At 42.8% G+C, this 21,125-nt stretch overlaps 1 protein-coding gene across 1 annotated transcript in view; it reads right to left on the bottom strand.

Annotated features, from left to right (window-relative positions):
* The window catches only part of CNTNAP2 (contactin associated protein 2), a 1,010,375-nt gene that overhangs the window by 108,545 nt on the left and 880,705 nt on the right, over nucleotides 1-21,125 (bottom strand). Inside the window, exon 15 of the mRNA XM_081881791.1 lies at nucleotides 15,977-16,104. Coding sequence (XP_081737917.1) covers nucleotides 15,977-16,104 — 128 coding nt within the window. The remainder of the gene's footprint in view (nucleotides 1-15,976; nucleotides 16,105-21,125) is intronic.

Here is a 21,125-nt window from a genome sequence, read left to right as displayed (position 1 = left end):
CCATTTGCCCCTTGGGGCCAGAGGTGGCTTGTTATGGTTTCATTTCACAGTAAAGGGCTGAGGAGGGAACTCGCTGTGCTGCTGCTGCTGCTGCCTGGTGCCTTCCTCCTCCTGCGCCCGAGTGGGAGCACAGGAAAGCTCCGTTGCTGCTCCGCTTTGCTACCTGCCCCTGCCTCTTTCCTCCTCTCAGTCCCTAACTATGATAGAAATGGTACAAAACAACAACAACAACAAAACCTGGACATCTTGCCAAATTGTAAAAATCCGCCTAGACAGAAATTCAAACCCTAAGAAAGAGAACATGTCTGGGGAAAACCAGACATATGCCAACCCTACTTACATATAAAAACAAGAACAACTCAAAACATAGGGAAAAAATCATTTAAAAAACCCATGAAACAATGATATAATTAAGATTACACACACACATCTATTTGTTGTTGTTGTTTAGTCGTTTAGTCGTGTCCGCCTCTTCGTGACCCCCTGGACCAGAGCACGCCAGGCACTCCTGTCTTCCACTGCCTCCCGCAGTTTGGTCAGACTCATGTTTGTAGCTTCGAGAACACTGTCCCACCATCTTGTCCACTGTCGTCCCCTTCTCCTTGCGAACATCATTGGTGCGGCTCCCTCACCGCCTCCTCCGCCACGGGGTTGGAGGGGCCCGGCCAAGAATTACGAGGGAGGAGGAAGCGGCTGACTCTGGATCCACCAAGCTAGTCTGGGGGAAGCTCACCATCCTGAGGATCTCGGGGAGAACGGACCTTGAGAGAGACCTGCAGGCACAGAGTCCTCTGCGAAGCGGGTCTTCGTGAGCTGCCAGCGTCTTGGAGGAGGAATGGAAGGACCCGCCTGCAATGGGCCCACCACATGGAGAAACAAAGAATGCTTTCTTTGGCATTTGTCAGAAAAAGGGGGGAATTTCCCTAGGCCATAGAAGTTTTATACTGACTTACAATGAACGCTTCAGGTTTTGTGGAAGTGACTATTATTTGTTATTATTTTTATCCTAAGCTCAGCCAAATATAATGTACTTCAGTTGAAGAATGACAATGGAAGAGTGTGGTCGATCACTGCCAGTTTTTGACACTGGATAGTAGATGACACCTGACTTGAAGTTGGACATGCCTGTATCTATTGGGAACCTTCCTTGTGAGAAAAGGCAATATGCTTATGTCACACCAAGTGCAGTAGAGAGAGACCAGCAGAACATATTTCAAGATGGGACACTTGCAGAGTCTATTCTACCACCTCTGGTTTCTCTATCTGACATCAGGAATCACAAGACAGAGAAACCAGTAGGAGAACACTTCAATCTCCCAGGACATTCTATACAAGATCTCAAAGTAGCTGTTCTATTACAAAGGAATTTCAGAAATAGACTGGAAAGAGAAGCTGCTGAATTGCAACTTATTACCAAACTTAAAACCATGGAGAAACCTGGCCTGAACAAAGACCTTGGATTCTTATCTCATTATACACGACAAAGCCATTTTTCACCATCTCACCCCTTACTTTTTCCTGTAAGACCTATTGCAGTTGTTAAGAGTCGTCAACAGGCTCATCACAGCTATCTGCCAATCACCCATTCCCACCACCCTTCTGAGTAATACCCCTCCCCACCTTCTCACTATATAGAAGGGTCTGGTGACTTCTGTTTCAGTGTATCTGAAGAAGTGTGCATGCACACGAAAGCTCATACCTAGAACTAACTTAGTTGGTCTTTAAGGTGCTACTGGAAGGATTTTTTTTATTTTGTTTTGACCTCTGAAAATGCATCAGAATTCAAGTGGAATGTGTGGCATCCATCTTTGTATAAGGAACCAACAAAACTGATCCTGCATTTCATTCAGTTCAAAAAAGTTTCAAATGAGATCATGAGCAACTTTTTAAAAAAACAGCTGAAGATAAAACACAATAGATCACTTGGGGAAATTTATACTGAAATACAACATTAAAAAATCAATACAGAAAAAAGTTGGAACTGTTATCAGCTGTGGTGCACCTAGATTTATTTCACAACTTTTCATGGACAGAGAAATGCAAAAGGTATTTGTAGTAGGATGGAATCTGTGAAAAAGAGCAGAGAAACTACAATCTATGTGCCAAGGTGTCTCAAGTTTCAATGAGGAATTTGTTCCTGAAGGCTGAGGCCAGAGCCCTTTTCTGCCCCAGAGGGGAGTGTGGATAGGCAAGCCTTGGTGTAGCCAGTTGTCATGCTATGTATTTTGAGTTTATATACTGTAAACCATCCTGTGATCTTTGGATGAACAGCGGTATGTGAGTTTAAACAATAATAAGAATAATAGTAATAATAAATGGGATTTAACAGCCTAACTGCATGTGAGATTACACCTTTTGCACATTTCCGTAGATTTTTGCTGTATTTCACAGAAGACTTGCAGTTGCAAGAATTCTGCATCCTTTGACAGACAGCATATGGGTGGGGGGGGGGTCATGTCTGAGTGCTTTATCTAGAGAATAACATTACGAGAATAACATATTACATTAAGAGCTTTCTTATGCTGCTTCTAAAATAAATTACTTCCACAACTGAAAACAAGACTATTCAGCTGCTCAGAAGGGTTACTACCAGCAAAGTAATTCTGGCAACGTACCTGACAATCTTAAGCAACTGGATACCAACTCTGACATTACTTGATTGAATTTCATGTAATGCAGCCACATTTAAATTATGGTAGCTAAACAAAGGCAAGAGTTCAAAGCACCTCTCTTGTTATGCCCTCCTTTTGTTTTCAGGAAGAATTTAGAAGGTTTGAGCAGAAAAGCTTTTGTGCAAAATACTTTCCAAAAAGCATTGGGGGGGGGGGGAATTAGACTTTGCAATAGACAAGGAGCTGCTGCCAGTTCTTGGCAATGTCGTGGCGCTGCAAGTAAGTTCTAATGCTAAGTAACTGAGTTGCAGCTACAATTAAAGAATTAGCTTTGTCCATACAGCTGACATAATAAGTTTATTCCATATTAGGGAAAGAAGTAACTTTTGTTTTGAGGGAGGAATATGCATAAGGCAGAACCTTGTTCTTGGAGAATTTAAATACATGAATCCAAGAATGGTGAGTGGTACGCAGAGCCAGTGCAAGACATTTTTGCACCTGAGATGAACTACAACACAGCGCCTCCCCCCACCAGAGAAGAAGGGCTGAGTGAAGACCTACTTCAGGAACAAGGGAAGGAATCAAATCACCCTTCTCTGGTGGTGGAAGTGTGAATCAAAGGCCATCTTGGGGGCGGGGAGAAAGGGGCCTGTTCTGAATCACGCTCCTGCAGCCAGTTGGAAGTCAATATATAGATAGATGACCGAGAGATAGAGATATCCCTCTGTTATATCTTAATTTTCAATCCACACACAGAGAAGCGATTCCTCCCAGCTCTCACCTGGGAGAGCTTGCCTCTTCCTCAGAGAAGGAGGGAGCCCACCTGAAGCTCTAGTTTAAGATCAATTAAGCAGTGTTTGAGCAGGTATTTTCACCTTCCTGGAAATTTATCTTTTCCCTGACACAATGACAAATGTCTTCTTCAGAGCATCTGAGGTTTTGCCCTTTGACTCCCCTCGTCCAAAGGGGAGTTAGGTAGTCAGATTTCAATCCTGACCATCTCTCATCACTGCCAGCAGACAACATCTTAGTTCGCCATTCCTCCAGCCAGAAGTCCTCACCAGTAGATGTTTCTCAGCGGGTAGACCGCAGCACTCTGCACATGTTCATGATACCCTTTCCTTCATAAACGTTATATAAGTCACAGTGTAGAAAAGGGAGTGGTTTTGTTTTTTATTGCAGACACCAGCTCAAAAAGTCACCAGCTGCCTCTCAGTGCTCAGTAAGATACAATCTTATCTGCATTGATGTGGAGAATTCTTTGCAGGGCTTGGAATCCACAGAGTACATTTGTTCTGCTGGGCCATAAAACACATGAAGGACATCAAAAGATACCATTGCAATATACAGTGTGTTCAGAAGGGTTCACAGCTGGCAGCAGAAACCAAATAACATTACTCCTGGAAAAACTGAGATATTCCTTCCGGTTCTCTGACAGGTGTTGCCAAGTGCTTCAGGGGACCTCAGAATTCAATCCTGCCCCCCAGAGAGTGTGAGCTAATGCTGCACTAGATTCAAGGGATTTCAGTTCTGTTATTCAGCAAATTATAAAACAGCTGCAAGGAATGAAATTATGTTTGTTCACATGTGGTATGGAAATATCAAAGTTTCTGCTTCCACATGCTTGTGCCTAAACACATTTAGGGACAAACGCTACCAAGATGAAACAAAACAAATTCCTTCCAGTAGCACCTTAAAGACCAACTAAGTCAGTTCTTGGTATGAGCTTTCGTGTGCATGCACACTTCTTCAGATACACTGAAACAGAAGTTTCCAGACCCTTCTATATAGTGAGAAGGTGGGGAGGGGTATTACTCAGAAGGGTGGTGGGAATGGGTGATTGGCAGATAGCTGTGATGAGCCTGTTGACGACTCTTATGACTGCAATAGGTCTTACAGGAAAAAGCAAGGGGTGAAAAGGTGAAAAATGGCTTTGTCATGTATAATGAGATAAGAATCCAAGGTCTTTGTTCAGACCAGGTTTCTCCATGGTTTTGAGTTTGGTGATAAGTTGTAATTCAGCAGCTTCTCTTTCCAGTCTATTTCTGAAATTCCTTTGTAGTAAAACAGCTACTTTGAGATCTTGTATAGAATGTCCTGGGATTCTATACAGGTATTCTATCTGTAACTGCTACCAAGATGATCACTCACTATCTAAATTACTACAAGGCATAAAAGCGATGTCTGATGGAAATTGGGATCTTTGACATATTTCACACATTTCAGTTACATTTTTATTTTGGTGAGTAATCTTCTGTACACAGTTTCCAGAAGGATGTCTCTGTTAGTCTGTTTCTGCAGAAACAAGAATGTCATGATGCACCTGAAAGCTTCCCATCTCCCTCCGATTCAAAAGTCCCTTCATCAGGCCTGTATGGAGCAGTTGGACCCCTGCACTTTTACCTGCATGCTTTATGTGGGGCTCCCTCTGAGTATGGATGGTTCAGAAAGTGCAAGTGGCTGGATGCTGGAAGCACAGGCAGGAAGACGGAAAGCATAGCTTCAGTTTTGTGCCAGCTCCATTAGGTGTTTGTGAGCTTCTGGGCCCAACCTTTAAAGCACTAAATGGCTTGAGATCTGGATATTTGCAGGACCATCTTCACCCACATAACTCTGCTTGTACACCAAGACCTGCTTCAGGGCTCCTTCTGCCGTGTCCCCAGTAATATGGGTTAGGTTGGTCTACACGAGAGAATGGCCTTCTCAGTAGTGGCCCAAAACTGTGGAAATCCCTGTGGATTTGGGCCTTGTCCCAACTGTACATATATTTAGGCAAGCACTGAAGATTTTTGTCTTCAATAGTGCCTTTAACTGGGGTTGTCAGAAGCTTGGGTGAAGCCAAGTAGCTTCTTGAAATATTCTATATGTTTCTTAAACGCCACTATATCTTGCTCTTGCTCTTGCTTGTAGGTTCTTTTGTGAGCGCACAGCCCTAAAAAGGAACTAAATACTCTAAATAAAATGCATCACATAGAGGGTACACTTTTAGCCAATCATGGCTGAATGTAAAACCAAAAAGTTGTTTGCTGAATTTTTATGTATCAACTTCCACACTGGATTCCACAACATCTTGGCTCTACAGAATTCAGTAGCCACTCACAGAAGCAAAGGGGCCACTTCCCCTGATTATTGTCTTCCAAAGCAACTACTCTATTACAAACTTAAAAATAGAAAGCATAATGCTGGTGGTCAACAAAAGACTCTCTCAAGGCAAATATTTAAAAATGCAGTATAAACACCAACAATTGGGAAACACTGGCTTGCGAGTGCTCCAGTTGGAGAACAGTCTTTACCAAAGGTGTCGTGGACTTTGAATACACTTGAACTCAGGACGAGTTTGGACACGGAGCAATGGTTCCAAACTACAAGAAAGAAGATTCCACCTAAACATTAGGAAGAACTTCCTGACAGTAAGAGCTGTTTGACAGTGGAATTTGCTGCCAAGGAGTGTGGTGGAGTCTCCTTCTTTGGAGGTCTTTAAGCAGAGGCTTGACAACCATATGTCAGGAGTGCTCTGATGGTGTTTCCTGCTTGGCAGGGGGTTGGACTCGATGGCCCTTGTGGTCTCTTCCAACTCTATGATTCTATGATTCTAAGGGAGAAATGAGGTAAGAGGAAGGCACATTTGGCAAACCCTCACCATGATGAACTCCCACTCGGAAACCTCTGTCCCCACTGTGGAAGGACGTGTGGATCCAGAATTGGCCTCCACAGTCACTTACAGACTCACTGTTAAAACCGTATTCATGAAAAACAATCTTAACATAGGCAATGACTTAACATAGGTAACATGTCCCATAAACTTATGTGTGAGTGAGGGAGAAAGAGAGTCACAGCATGGGTTGGTAGTAGAGGAATAACTGGTGTACTGGCAGTCACAGTAAGAAATATTGTTTTCATTTAAGCTATCCTTTTTAACTGATAAAAAGGATAGTTCAATCCTAGCCATGCATATCTGGAAAGAGGATGAACTCTTGGGGAGTTCGACATTATATAAACTGATAGTTTGCCACTCTGTTCAACTCTTCTGCAACCTTTGGAGGAATTTATGTTTACTGCCTTGCACCCATGGTCACTTAATCCCCAAGCAATAACTCCAGGAACAGATGCTTGTTGTTTAGTCGTTTAGTCGTGTCCGACTCTTCGTGACCCCATGGACCAGAGCACGCCAGGCACTCCTGTCTTCCACTGCCTCCCACAGTTTGGTCAAACTCATGTTTGTAGCTTCGAGAACACTGTCCAACCATCTCGTCCTCTGTCATCCCCTTCTCCTTGTGCCCTCCATCTTTCCCAACACCAGGGTCTTCTCCAGGGAGTCTTCTCTTCTCATGAGGTGGCCAAAGCATTGGAGCCTCAGCTTCACGATCTGTCCTTCCAGTGAGCACTCAGGGCTGATTTCCTTCAGAATGGATAGGTTTGATCTTCTTGCAGTTCATGGGACTCTCAAGAGTCTCCTTCAGCACCATAATTCAAAAGCATCAATTCTTTGGCAATCAGCCTTCTTTATGGTCCAGCTCTCACTTCCATACATCACTACTGGGAAAACCATGGCCTTAACTATACGGACCTTTGTCGGCAAGGTGATGTCTCTGCTTTTTAAGATGCTGTCTAGGTTTGTCATTGCTTTTCTCCCAAGAAGCAGGCGTCTTTTAATTTCGTGACTGCTGTCACCATCTGCAGTGATCATGGAGCCCAAGAAAGTAAAATCTCTCACTGCCTCCATTTCTTCCCCTTCTATTTGCCAGGAGGTGATAGGCCCAGTGGCCATGAACAGATGCTAGAGAGCTAGATTGTTCAAGCCACTAGGAAATATACAGATTTTCATTATTAGGTTGCCAGTTCACTCTTATTCATCAATACCTAATCCATAATGCGGTAGAAATCTCTGTGCACCACAGCTGTTACGTACCCTGCATTGGCTGAGATCCAATGTATGCCAATTGCTCTAGTAAATTTGGGAAGCTTTTGCCTACCTCATAACAATCAGAAAGAGCACTACGAGCATGAATAATTTCCTCTTTAAATGGACTGAAATTATTCTTAAAGTAATTAGTGGGTTTCACTTAAACACCTGCTAGAAATCTGTTTGATTCCTTTCATTCAACCAAGTTGGTTATGAAAACTGGAATTCATAGAATCATAGAATCATAGAGTTGGAAGAGACCACAAGGCCATGGAGTCCAACCCCCTGCCAAGCAGGAATTGAAAGTATTCTTCCTATTTCTGCCTGTAGTTTCCCCCATGATCTGCAGTTTGTTTTGTTTTGAGAAAGCAACAACAACTGGGGTGCTTTAGGGCAGGTTCAAGAGAGACCCAAAGACTATTCAGAGGATTCCCCTCCGTGCGTATTTCCAACGTATGGAGCAGGAGCAGGAGCAGCCCACAGATCAGAGAAGAAAGTTGGTGCAGGACACACTTTTTGAGTATCTGTGAGGACACTATCCCTTTTAATTTTGAACTGAATTGTGAATTCCTACTATTTGGTAGGAAAAGGTGAGTGATAGATTATTGGAATGTGTCTTTGGTGTTTCTTGCCTGCCCACTGAATGAAGGGCACAGGGGTGTGGTTGCACTTTAGCCTGCTGTGCCCACTTTGCCCTAGGCACACCACTAGATTTTGTTCCCCAAAAGGTTCCCTGCAAGTAACTCTGGATTCTGTGGAAATGAGAAAACATAGACAGACACAATTAGCATGGATGATGCTGAATCAATCTTGGGCAGAAAAGAAGGGAGCAAGAAAATCTTCCCATAAGACAGTATGCTACTCCCATTTCATCGCTCAGTTCCTCCCAGCGGTTTCTACCTCCACTGGTACTAAAAGTGGAACTTAATTACAACAAATTTTACTGTATAGTAAAGAGTAGGAGGTGAATGGTAAGAAGATTGGCTTATGCAAGGAAAATAAAGCCATTTTAATTAGACATTAGAGAACTGTGATAGAATTGGATTTATTTCGAAAGTTCTAGTAGGATGACCTGGTAGGTCACTCTTTTTCTCCTGAGACTCTAAGAAAAGCAGCTTGATACTGAAATGAACTGAGAGGTATTGTCCTTGCGGTGGAGGACAGGTCGAGACCATTGCACATGTCTTGTTCTGCTGTCCCCTTGTTTTTCTGTTCTGCAACAGATATTTGAGCCCGATGCTGAAGCAGAGGTTAAAGTGTTCAGACTCCATTTTAGCTGCAGGTAGGATAGTATGGAGAAAGTAGCAGAAGATCTGAGCAGCACCATGAAACTATGTCATCATTAGACTTGAGTGGTACTTTTTAACCTCATTAGGCCTGTATAGTTTTATCTCAAATGATCTCCTCCTGTGAATAGATGCCAATTTTATGTTTCGATTCATATAGTCCTGTCTTCTGGAAACCAAGCCTTATGAGCAATGGTTGAAGGAGCTGGATATGTTTAGCCTGGAAAAGAGCAGACTGAGAGGAGATATGAGAGCCATCTTCAAATATCTTAAGGTCTGTCACATGGAAGAGGGAACAAGCTTGTTTTCTCCTGCTTTGGAGGGTAAGACAATTTCATTTCCCAGAAGGTGGAAGCAGTAGCAAGGGAGTCATCTGTCTTGTACCTGGTCCTCACCAACAGGGAAAAACTTTTGGGTTTTATTACACAGGCAAGGGAAAGCTGAGTGTAGTTGGGTGTCCAAGATGAGTGGGAGTTTCTTAAAGGTGAAATATTGAAGACACAAAGGCAGACAATTCCAACAAGAAAGAAAATGTGGGAGGCATCTGGTGTGGCTGCATAAGGAGCTTATAGATGAGATGAGATATAAGAAAGGTGTGTATAGTGGTACCTCCGGTTACGAACTTAATTTGTTCTGGAGGTCCATTCTTAACCCGAAACCGTTCTTAACCTGAGGCGCGCTTTCGCTAATGGGGCCTCCTGCTTCCACCATGTGACTTCCGCTCACTGTATAAGAAATGGAAGAAAGGGGAAATAACAAAGGAGGAGTATACATGAGTAGCAAAACAGTTGTGAGGAGAAGATGAGCTAGACCAAGCTCAGAATGAATTCAGCCTTGCAAGAGAGGTTCAAAATAATTTTAAAATGTTTCTTTGGCTATGCTTGAAGTAAGAGGAAGAACAGGCAACTAGCAGGTTCACTGAATGGAGAAGATGGAGAAATGCTGTTGGGTGACAGAGAGAAGGCGGAACTGCTCAACACCTCCTCTGCCTCTGTCTTCATCAAAAGGAAAGTGATGCCCAACCTGGTGATAACAGCATAAAGGATGCAAGGAGGAAGCTGCAGCCCAAGACAGGAAGAGAAGTAGTAAGGGAACATTTTGAAAAGGATACTGTACTTTTATTACTAAGACCCAGCATGGCTTTCTCAAAAACTAGTCATCTCCAAGGGATCTTATATCTTTTTTGGGTGGATTGGGGGGATGCTGTGGATGTAGTGTATCTAGATTTAGTAAGGCTTTTGACAAAGTCCCCTATTATATTATTTTGGAGAAACTGGTGAAATGTGGGCTGGATGAGGTTACTGTATGCAAAGCATAATCCCTGGTTTGTATTGAGTTGTTTAAAGTGTGGTGGCTGTGTGATACAAAACTCAGAGAAAAGGAGACCAGTCTATATAATCACAGAGCCTGTTTACATCAATGTGGAATGGGATGGGTTTTTTTTACTCTAGTAAAGCAATAGAGGTAAATGCTGGGGTGGGGTATCAACCACACAACATCTTGTGGTTGTACACTTGTACTTAGAAACATAAATAGTCTTGCTGGTATTCATTGTGCTTCAGATTTAAAATGAGGGAATTTTGCTTACTTCTGACACCAGTTACAGGAAATTACAGTTGCCAATTCATAGCCCTGTATTAACTTATTACTCCTCTAAAATCCTTTAATAGCCTCAAACAATGAAATAGAAAAGTATATAGAAGGAAAATTCAGAAAGACAAGGAATAAAATCTGAAATGACATAAGAGTCAAGCATAAAATACAATAAAAATCAATGAATAGCAGCTCATGGTATATTTCTCTAGAGAACATGAGATCAATGCAAGGACAGGGTTTTTATTAATTCCTGAATTCCCGACATTTCCAGACCATTTCCCCTCCTTTGATGGTTCTATATTTAATCCAGAATAGTGCTGGACTTTGTGAACCCCAGAGTGGTCACACTATTACACTAAGCGCAACAGCTCTTTCCTATCTCAGCAATGAAACTTAATGGAAGTTTAAAAAACAGCAACACAGTGCAGTGAGCCAAGGCTGAGAGAGGAAAGAGATTCACTGGATGACTAAAACTCACAGAAACTAGGTGAAATGAAGAACATAAATTTGAGATGTGAAAAACCACCTGCTTCTTCAGTTCTTACTCTTCTAACACAAACAGGACTCAGGAAGGAGAAATCAAGTCTTAAAATAATGTTCCTTTTCTGTGCTCAAATGTTCAGACACCATCCTGTCCATCATCAAAACCAATGCCTTTTTCAGCCAGAGCATGCGGGAAGGCACTTCCATTCCCTCTCAGTTGAGCGCCATTGCAAGCCAGCACTCTCCCACCTGCGTCTTGCCCAGTGCTTTTCTTTAAAAATGTTTAGAGGTACTCTCATTTTCCTATACTTTTCTTTAAAAATGTTTAGAGGTACTCTCATATTCCTATTGAAATACTGCCCTGCAATGAGGCCAAACTTAGATTCACAAAATGTTTAGGGGTATGCGTTCCCCCCAGAAAAAAAGCACTGGTCTTGCCTTTACATACTTCTGAGATGCCCCAAATGAACATTTCAAGTGAAAACGGAAACTGGCCCATGTGTGCAAGTCCACACTTTTTATAAGACCAATGACTTCACTTGGCTCCTAGCTGCTCCCAGCCACGACTGGTCAATCTACAGGGCAGGGCCAATTCATGTTTCCTTTTCTCCAATCCCTCTCCCATGTAGCGGTGGTGGGCTTTAGGCTTTCCAGCCAGGCCTCTCCCATTGCACACATGCGCGTTTGCCCTTTCGAACTGCCCTAGTCATCCGCCTGAATCAGAGAGAACAAGGGGGGTGGGGGCACCTTGAGCTGACTGCACCAGAACCAGGGGTGACCCCCAAACCAGCTAGGGAGACAGTTTTTAGCAGCTCTGCAACTGTTCAGGGCTGCCCCGAGTCGCCCAGCAGTAACAACTGTAACAACTTCATGGTGAGTTCCGGCACCTGTTTTTCTTTAAATAAATAAATAAATAAATAAATAAATAAATAAAGAGCACTGATCAAAACCTTCCCCGTCTGTCTTATTGTATGCGACTACAGAAAAAAGAAAAGTTTCACAAAAGAATTGCAGTGGGAATGTTGGGATGTTGTTCTGTCTGACATGAAATTTGCAATAGTTATGTTCATGGCTTCCAGCATCTCCACAGACGATCACCCTAACACAGTCATTTTCATGGTTTTGTTAACAAAGTAAATTCAAGAGAATGGTCACCTTTTTATGTTGCAGCCTGGGTACATGGATCAGCAGTGGAAAGAGGCAAAGTCTCAAGGGGAAAGGCATGTTAGAAGCCCTCAGGAATGTGAGTTGGGGAGTTAGGTTGGAGGATCATTCCTTCAAAAATAGAAGCAAGATCTTTGAAAGAAAAGGAAACAATCTAAAAAGAAAATCAAAAGGAGTTGTATCGGTAATATTGATACATGCTTCTGAACCACTCTAGCAGCAAGTTGAGGATAGTAAATCATGGCAGCATAGCCATGCCCAGCACATTTCATTAGGGAGGGTACCCAGAGTGGTGTCTTTTTTTAAGGTGAACATTTATTGAATACGTCACATACTCAGTCACAAATAAAATTCTTATTTTTTATTTTAAAAGATATTTTCTTAATAAACAAAGTAAACCAAAAATAAAGAACATGAAAGAAATACTATTAAATCAGGTTGAAAGCAGCATAAGGTTGAACATTTTTATTGAACCTAATATCCCAAAACATTACAAAAAATACCAGTTTTTCCACAAACCTGTTTGGCTGGATTATATGTATTCTTTTCTAATAAATTAGCTTAATTATAGCTAATATGAACCAAATTTTCTCAATCCATTCAGCTATAGTAGGAGTTATGCTGCTCCCCAATTTTTAGTTATTATAATCTGAGCAGCAGTTATAAGGTTAAACACTATTTCTTATTATTTTCCAGAATAACTTTTTAGATAACCAAGTAGAAATATTTAGGGTTCCAATGGTATGTGATATCCTAACATATCTGAAATTTGTATTGGATGAGTGGGTTCTTCCATGGCACTTATGAACTCCTCAGTTGTCAGAATAATTTGATTCTGCAACATCATATTTATGTTTTCTAGATCAGTATCTTGCTATTGTCTGAAATCTTTAACTACACTGCATATTGAATACATATTGCCTGCAGCAATAAATGGTCAACAACAGTTCCTGAAAAGCTTGAGCAGTTTTAATACAATCAAGTGGTATACAAATTTTGTTGAACAAAAAAAATAAACTGAATGCCCTATTGCAATAAGTGAAAAATATTCCTGGAAAGCTAGTTGAGAAAGTAGCTGTAGAATGCTTGATAACATTTCTAAAAAACGAAATAAGCCTCAGGCAAAAAGCCAGAGGATCTTTGCCACATAAAATGAATAAACATCAAACAAATTAACATTGTCCTGTTTTGAGAAACGAACAGTACAAACCTGTAAATGTCTACTCAGAAGTAAACCTCACTTAAATCAAGGGGACTTACTCCCAGGTAGATGGGTTTAGGAATGCAGTCTTAAAAAATCCTCAGCAATAAGGGGTTTCTGTTAACTGAAAGCATACTGCAGATGATTTCAAAGTCAAAGTGGAAGATAATTATTTGTAAATCCAAAGATGAAGAACCAAACCATCTGAAATCTATTTTAGAATAAACATTGTTAATTGTCAATTCTAGATAGCATTTCTTCTCTACAAAATCCCTTTTGACAAATAATATTTGCGTACCAAACACACTATGAAGAAGAGTAATAACAGATATCAAGGCTGCAGCTTTTATAGGAAAGGAACAGATGGATAAGGTGGAACTATAATTTTCCAAGGCACGCATTTCAGGTTTGGCTCTGGACACTGACTGGAGGGGGAAATATACAGTTACACTCAATGTCATGGCATTCCCAAGCAAAACTACGGTACTTTAGACTTGTTTTACCACATCCAGAAGTTAGTGGGACTGACATGTAACGATTACTATTACCCGAATTATAAAGGTTATTATAAGAAACACAAGCCTTGAAATGCTCATTGGGCGCTTCAAAGACAGCATGGACAAGCTCTGCAGCTTAGCAAGCACACACTTCTTGGGATCAGCATTGCTCCGTGGATCTCAGCTGGAGGACCCAAACGACAGCCCAGGGATTGTACTCCTTCCTCTGCACAGCTAAGAGGTAACCTCAGTTCCGAATCTTTGTATTACACAAAGCCTGGTTTATGGGATACCACCAAGCACTCAATGCAAAGATGAGGAACTCCAGACCTGGAAGCCAAATGCAGCCCTCCAGACCTCTCAGTCTGGCACTCAGAATTCCCCCCAGGTCACACCCCTCTTCCCACCCACATCTCTAACTGGCCCTGTTCCACACTCCACCCCAGGTTCTTCTGTATGGATGCAAAGCATCCTTGAACAACTGCAATAATGCCTCTTGCTTGCAAGACAAATGTTGATGAAGCATGCATTATGTTTTAACGCTGTTCCGCATCTAGGGACCTTAGGGTGAAGGGTATGTAAACAATAACAACAGCAGCAGCAGCAGCAGCAGCAGCAGCATGCAGAAATCTCTGGCTTTTGTGTGAATAGACTGCAACGGACTGTCCTAGATCTAGGGTACCAGAGACTGTTGGTGAATATTAGAAATTAATAAATGGTAGTAGTTAGATAACATTTGGGATATAATGGAAAATACAAGCTGCAGAACTGTGCCAGGCAAGGAATTCATGGGTTAGCTTATGCAAACCAGCCTGGCCAGACTAGCTAAGTGCAGCTAAGTTAAGGAGCACTGGGGAGCCAGGTACTGAGCATCAAGGACCATTGGCAAAGAAAAATAAATGCCTTTGCTCCACCTGCCTCCCCACCCAGCTCTGAGGAGTGGACAGAGACAGGAGAGTGGACAGGTTGCCATGGTGACCGGGGGGGGGGAGCAAGATGTCACAGGAACAATTATCCGAAATGTAAAAGTTTGCTGGGAAGGAGTGGGGCAGAATTCCATGGGCTGCTGCAGAGGAAGAGAGGGCAGGCAGGATGGTTCTGAATGCAGTGCTGGGGTTGGGGCAGGGGCGGCAGCTCCTGAGATGAGAAAGTCTGTAAACTCTGCACTCAGGTTGTACATAGGTGTTAATAAACCACATTTCAAAGATGCTGCAGACTCTGTCATTCCTCCCCGAAGAGTCACAGACTGTGGTTGAGGGCCATGACCCAAGGAATCTTGTGCATCACTCAGCAGACATTGGGGTATAGCACTGTACAGAGATTGCTATACCCACCTTGGCAAATGGACCTCATAAGGTTGTCCATTTCAGTCCTTGGGCTGAAATCAGGTTATCCACCCCGACTTCATGGCTTCTCAGGGTAGGGATTTCATTTTTCATGAATTAAGAGATCATGGATTGAAATGAATCTTTAACGGTGAATTCTCCAAATCTGAACTGGAAAATCTGAACCGAAAAAGCTGGTGCTGAAATGTCTGCAGCTCCTTCTTCAACCTTCAAGCTCAAACATACAGCAAAAAAGCAGTTTTGGTTTCCAGCCCAGCATCCACCTTTGTTAACATGGATGATCCTCACCAGCAATAATGTCAAACTTTATACATCCATAAGCCAAGCTCCCAGTGATGCATTTAGCCATAATGCTGCTATTTATACCTCTATAAAGTTAGTTTATTGCAATATAAATAGTAATGCTAATGGCATTAACGGCAGAGTTCTGTGCTATCACAGATGTTGAGCGCTGCTTTGCTGCTATTTGTATTGCAGTTTATATCGTCATAAACTTAGCAGGGTAGCCCAAGTTGCCTCATTTACCCTGCAAGGAAGATGAACGTCTGCACTTAGGATGCAAAACCAAGCCTGGTTATAGAGTCATTTTTCTGTATGCGTTTTTGCAGTATTCCATAGATAGCTTTGAATGAGCACCATGCAAAAGCATGTATCCAAGGAGCCCCGAGGCCAGGCAAGGAGTGGGGGGGGGGAGGCCTTATATAGGCTCCAAGGCTCATTGGCCCAAATCTTGCAATAGCTAGGAAACTGTGGCCATTACAGAATTCTCTTCCCAAAGCGCTTGCAATGTCTTTGAACTTCTAGACACCACAAGACCTGAAACTCTTCTTTGCGTAATTGTACTAAGCAAGGAAACCTTTTAGATAATGCATGTAATAGAAAACTTACGGTCTCCGTGACATCTCAGGGGCCCCACAGTCAACTTGGCTTCTGAGCCAGGCCGGTCGATATCTCCAACCATTACTTGACTGACAGGCAGGTGGTCTTTGTAAGATAGGAGGCCAGCATCTTTTCTCCTGAGTGGCCACAAAAGAAGAGAACATCACAAGCTATACATTGAAGAGTGATTTTTTTGTCCCAGAGAGCACTGTATGGTGAAATTATCATTCTAAGAAAATAGTTGTTCCAAAATAACAATGAAACCAATGCAATGATCTTATTAGCCTTTTCCTACGTTGCTACAAGACACAAGCTCCACATGCAATCAGGGGGAGAGTGGGGAAGGGTACCCCAACTCCATCATGTCACCAAGCACATCCCTTCTGCCCTCTGCATGTTAGAGGGCTCCTGTTTGTGGCAGGGACCCTTCTCTAGGCATGTCAGCTGCCTGCACAGTGCAGGGTCCTCATTATACAGGCTTCTCAATCAGTGTTTCACAACATGTGGGTTGCTAACTGCAAGTGGGTCTGAAGGAAACCCAAAATAATTGTGGTTTTTAATCATTAACTGGTATGATGAATGCCTCTTGCAACCTTTTGGCCTATCGTAATGCTGTGGGGACACTTATAACCAAATGTCAAAAGGCTCAATTCTGCCATCCCTCTGAGACTTGCCAAAATTGACTTTATTGTGAATCGAACTATTAAAAATAGCCAAAGTTTGTTATATCCGCTTGTGTAACTGTGTTATTAGAATATATCTTTATAGCCTATGAAGCAGTGCCCTGCAATCAGATGGTTAATGTTCTTCCATTCCCATTAAAAATATGAGAAACTTTATAAGTACTATAAATGTTTCATCAAATTCCTCATTAATTACTTAACCCCTGTGTTAAGTAAATTTTTGCTTGGCTACATCAAGTCATGGTTATAAGATACCTGAACAAAACCAATGGCTATTGAAAGCCTACAGTCCAAAATTCACGTGACAATGAAACAATGGGTCACTTTACAAGTAAATTTGGATTGGTGGACCAGCATACCAAACCGGTTGGGAAGAACTGTTCTGAATCATGTGGGGAGCCTACCGGGGTAGCAAGTCTTTGAGCCAGTCATGCAACCCTCAGGCACATGGAAGGCAGCGGGACAAGCGACAGAGCATCTCCATCTTCACATGGAGGATTTCAACACCCAAACCCTGAGCTGCTAAGCTATATTTGCAATCAGATAGCAGTCTGTGTATTCTCCTCTTCTCTGCTTTTTGTCTTGTGATTTCTTTAACAAACAGCAAAACTACATTTTCAGGAATTCTTCATCTTCATCTTGAGTCCATAAGGGGGCCAGGGAACCAGAATGACAGCAGATTGACCAAATGCAAAAGCAGAGTTGAAGCTAAACTTACACTGTACTTCAAACTAATATAGGAATTACTGCTTCCTTTGGAGGAGTTATCCATTTGCTTCTCAGTTTTTGTTCATACAAATTAATATCAATTCCTACCTTTATCTCATAAATACTATTTATAAATGTCGGTACCACAATTCCACCACAAAACAGGTTTCATGGAAATGCAAGAACAACAATGATAGTAGAACATTGTATTAAATCTCAAATCTCAGGAAACTAATTAAAAGCATGATTAGACCAAAGACATCCCTTGTGGCTGGTTGATGCCCTTTTCCAGTGCCAGGGAATCTCTCTCCTTGGTGGCTGGGGCAGGTCTGCCTCCTTCCCCCGTCCTCTAAACATCCTGTAAAAAAATGTTAAGCCTGGTGTGCATAAAATTGTGTGCATTGCGTATGAGACTTAGTGGAAGTTTGCATTTGCAGAATATATTTTTTGCAGAGAATGCAGCAAGTGCAAGAATGTGCTTTTGCCACTAAAGCTGTAACTGGAGGGTAGGGTCTCCCCCCCATGTCCCCCCCTCATTCCTGGGATGTGGGTCTCTCTCAGAAGCTGCTGACGCAATGAGGAAGCAACTTGCTTCTCGGAATCTGTCTCTGAGACTAGAGAGAGATGATATCAACAAGTAAGAACGTAAAGAAAACTAAACTACATTGCTAGTTGTTTATGAGCAATGTGTTGATTTGTATTTACAACATTTTCAAAACAAGTTTAAAGACACTTTGCAGTAAAACTTTGTAACTCCTTTCTTGGTGCCGAAAGCTTGTTGATTCATACTCTGCACAAGGTCCAGATCAGGGAATTCTGCTCACGTAACTCGAACATGTCCTTCCTCTTGGGCAGCTCCCCACTGGCAGGCAGCTCTGTGCCCCCCTCCTCCCCACACTTCACCTGACAGTAACTGCCCACCCAGCCCCATCCAGCCAGGATCGCAGGGCTCATGAGAGCAATCTTGCACAGCAGAGATGGGGAACCTCCTGTCTCAGCCAAGCCATGGCCACCTGCCCTGTCTGATGTCAAATGTGCAGCAGCAGGTAAAGCTAGGCATGGATGAAAGGGGCTTTGCAGGCACTGCCAATCACCTGATCAGTTGCAACGGTTCTGCCCCTGGGAGCTCTACCATGGGGACCTTACCTAAGGACTAGAATGGTGTCTTTCAAGAGATGGCACCCTCACCCTTTGGCACAGGTATGGTTGCACCTTGCTAGCCAGCAAATTACGTTGTTTCAGGTAACCAGCCCTGGGGGTTGAAAAGCTAGTGAAATGCTGGCTCTATTGGCGACCTGTCGGATTCAGCCTTGGCTCCATCCGTTACCTACCAAGGTCCATCCTGACTCTGCTCTGGATAGCAGTGCTATATTGGGATGGGTTTGTTCAGAGGGGAACTTTCTACGGTTCTGCTGGGCCTGTTCCACTAAGAAACTAATGGAGAAAGAAAAAAGAAGGAGCACCAAAACAAACTCTCTGTCTCTTTTCCAAAGGGCAGGGAAAGCTCTTCAGCTCAAACGCAGCACAGATTCAAAACCCAGTGAACATATCCAGAAGGACGCATTTCTGGGCCCTGAAAACCTGGAAAAGTAACTGCAGCCAAGTGTCATTAGAAGACAGCCAGGAAGGCTCCACATCAGGAGTTGGCGTTTTATGGAATGTTCACTTGGTCACCACTGTTTACTTAGTCCTTTTCAAGTGATGAAGAGAACATGCATTTCTTTTAAAAAGGAAATGCTATTAAAGCAATTAAGAAAATAAGTATCACGTTTTAGGATGGTATCTTATTAGAATGGCTGCCTAACATCTGTGATTAAGAGGGTAATTAGAAACTTAATTACTTTGCTTTTAAAACAGTTAAAGTGTTGTTTGAAAACGGTGGATATCTATAGTGGACTGTTGTTTTTATTTTTGGTTGCTGGAAAATTGCTGTTCTCACTCACTTGCAAACGAGCACGATAAATCTACTTAAAAATACACAAATTATTACTATCCACTTACTATATTTTTCTGCTGTGCTACCGTAGTGGCATAAATTTAGGAGGGGTCACTGCACTGAAAGGGTCCCTCTGCACGCCACATCTTTTTCACAGGGTAAATTCATTAAATCCCCACTGCTTTTTAAGTTGTTATATCTAGGATTTAAGTTATATCCATTCCATCAGTTGCTTTTTAACATGTGAGCTGCTCCATTGACTTACAGAAGAGTCAATTTCCATTTTATAAGCAAAGGGATTTTTCACTTAGACATGCATCATGCTGAGATCTAGTTTGTTGTTTATAACAATGGTCACTCATTGTGAGTTGTGGAAATATTTATGCTGCTGAGGAATAACTTGTGACCTGAAGCACAAGGCAGGAAGGGGGACTAATTTGCCAGCCCTTAAGTGGCATCCATTTATATGATGCATTAAGATGTAGGGAATCACATACCCTCCAAGTGTCCCTATTTTCCAGGAACAGTCCCAGAATTACAAAAGCCACTCCAGCTTCTGATTTGACCCCAGAATGTCCCTATTTCTCCCTCCAGCACCACCATTGCCAAGCTCAGGAGGCGGATTAGCTGGGGCCTGTTCTGAGCAACAGTGTTTTTTTTACAAAATGCTTTGTGCATCCACATCTAATCTTGCCCCTTTCTAAAATTTATTTTTGGGGGTGTGCTTTTGTTTTTGTAAATCTACCAAAGAATAAAATAAAATCAGGATTAAGGGGTTTTCTCAGGGCGGTGGAGGGCGTGTGTGGTCTGTCCCAGTGGCGTAGCGTGGGGGGTGCAGGGGCAGCTGGCCGCACCGGGCGCAACATCTGGGGGTTAGGGGTAGGGTTAGGGGACGCAAATCCACGGGTTAGGGGGCGCAAATTACTTGCCTTGCCCCGGGTGCTGACAACCCACGCTACGCCACTGGTCTGTCCCAGTGGTGCGGGGGGGCGGCAGCACTTGCCCTTCTTTGGACAGGAAGGGCCTGGAGGGGGACAGTAAAAGGGGGGGGGGTCAAGGAGGGTCAGCTTGAGAGGAGTGAGAAATGTCCCTATTTTCATCTGAGGAACGTTGTAGGGTATGGGATTTTGTGTTAGTTTTCCTGGTTATAATGCTGACACTTCTGCTGCTCTTTCTAATGTTCCTTTTACACTACATTCCCTGTTGTGTTATGGAACTGTGGCTTTTTGAGTGATATTCACACCAGTGTGGGTGGTGCGACACAAAAGCAATGCCACCCAACACATGTGCACTTCCTTTCCCCCAAGATTCACCCATGAATTTGGCAGGAAATATCAGTGTGCTGGGATACCACGATTTTCCGGGTCAACAGGATTGCAAACAGATGTTTTCTGGAAGCAGTTAACACAGAAGTGAGTGCTAAATTTACACTAGAGTCTGCTAGATTTCCAGGTGGCTTTTATGTCATACGAAAGGCCACATAAAATGCAGAAGGTATCAGGTAAGGGAATGTTGGGGAAATGGAATAGTGTGCTGTCTGAATATAGCATTAGTAAGAGGGCCCCACGGTCTGCTTCTGGAGTATAAATTAGCTGGCCTTCTCCACACCAAGCATATCAAGCTGGAGGGGGAGACTCTGAGAAGCAGCTTGCTTGCTGATGGAGGTCTTGCGGCACCTGGAGACCAACAGACGATGGCCAAGCTATTTTCGTGGAGAAACCTCTGGTCACCCAAGTGATGGAGGGAGCTTTCAGTCACCACACAGCTCATCAGAATTCTGTGTTGCTTACAAGCATTAAAGCCCCACAAAGGAAAGCGAGTTAATTACAGA

This window comes from Podarcis erhardii (genome assembly GCF_964252035.2).
Source record: "Podarcis erhardii genome assembly, chromosome: 12".
Taxonomy (NCBI): domain Eukaryota; kingdom Metazoa; phylum Chordata; class Lepidosauria; order Squamata; family Lacertidae; genus Podarcis; species Podarcis erhardii.
This window is presented reverse-complemented; position numbering and strand designations above follow the sequence as displayed.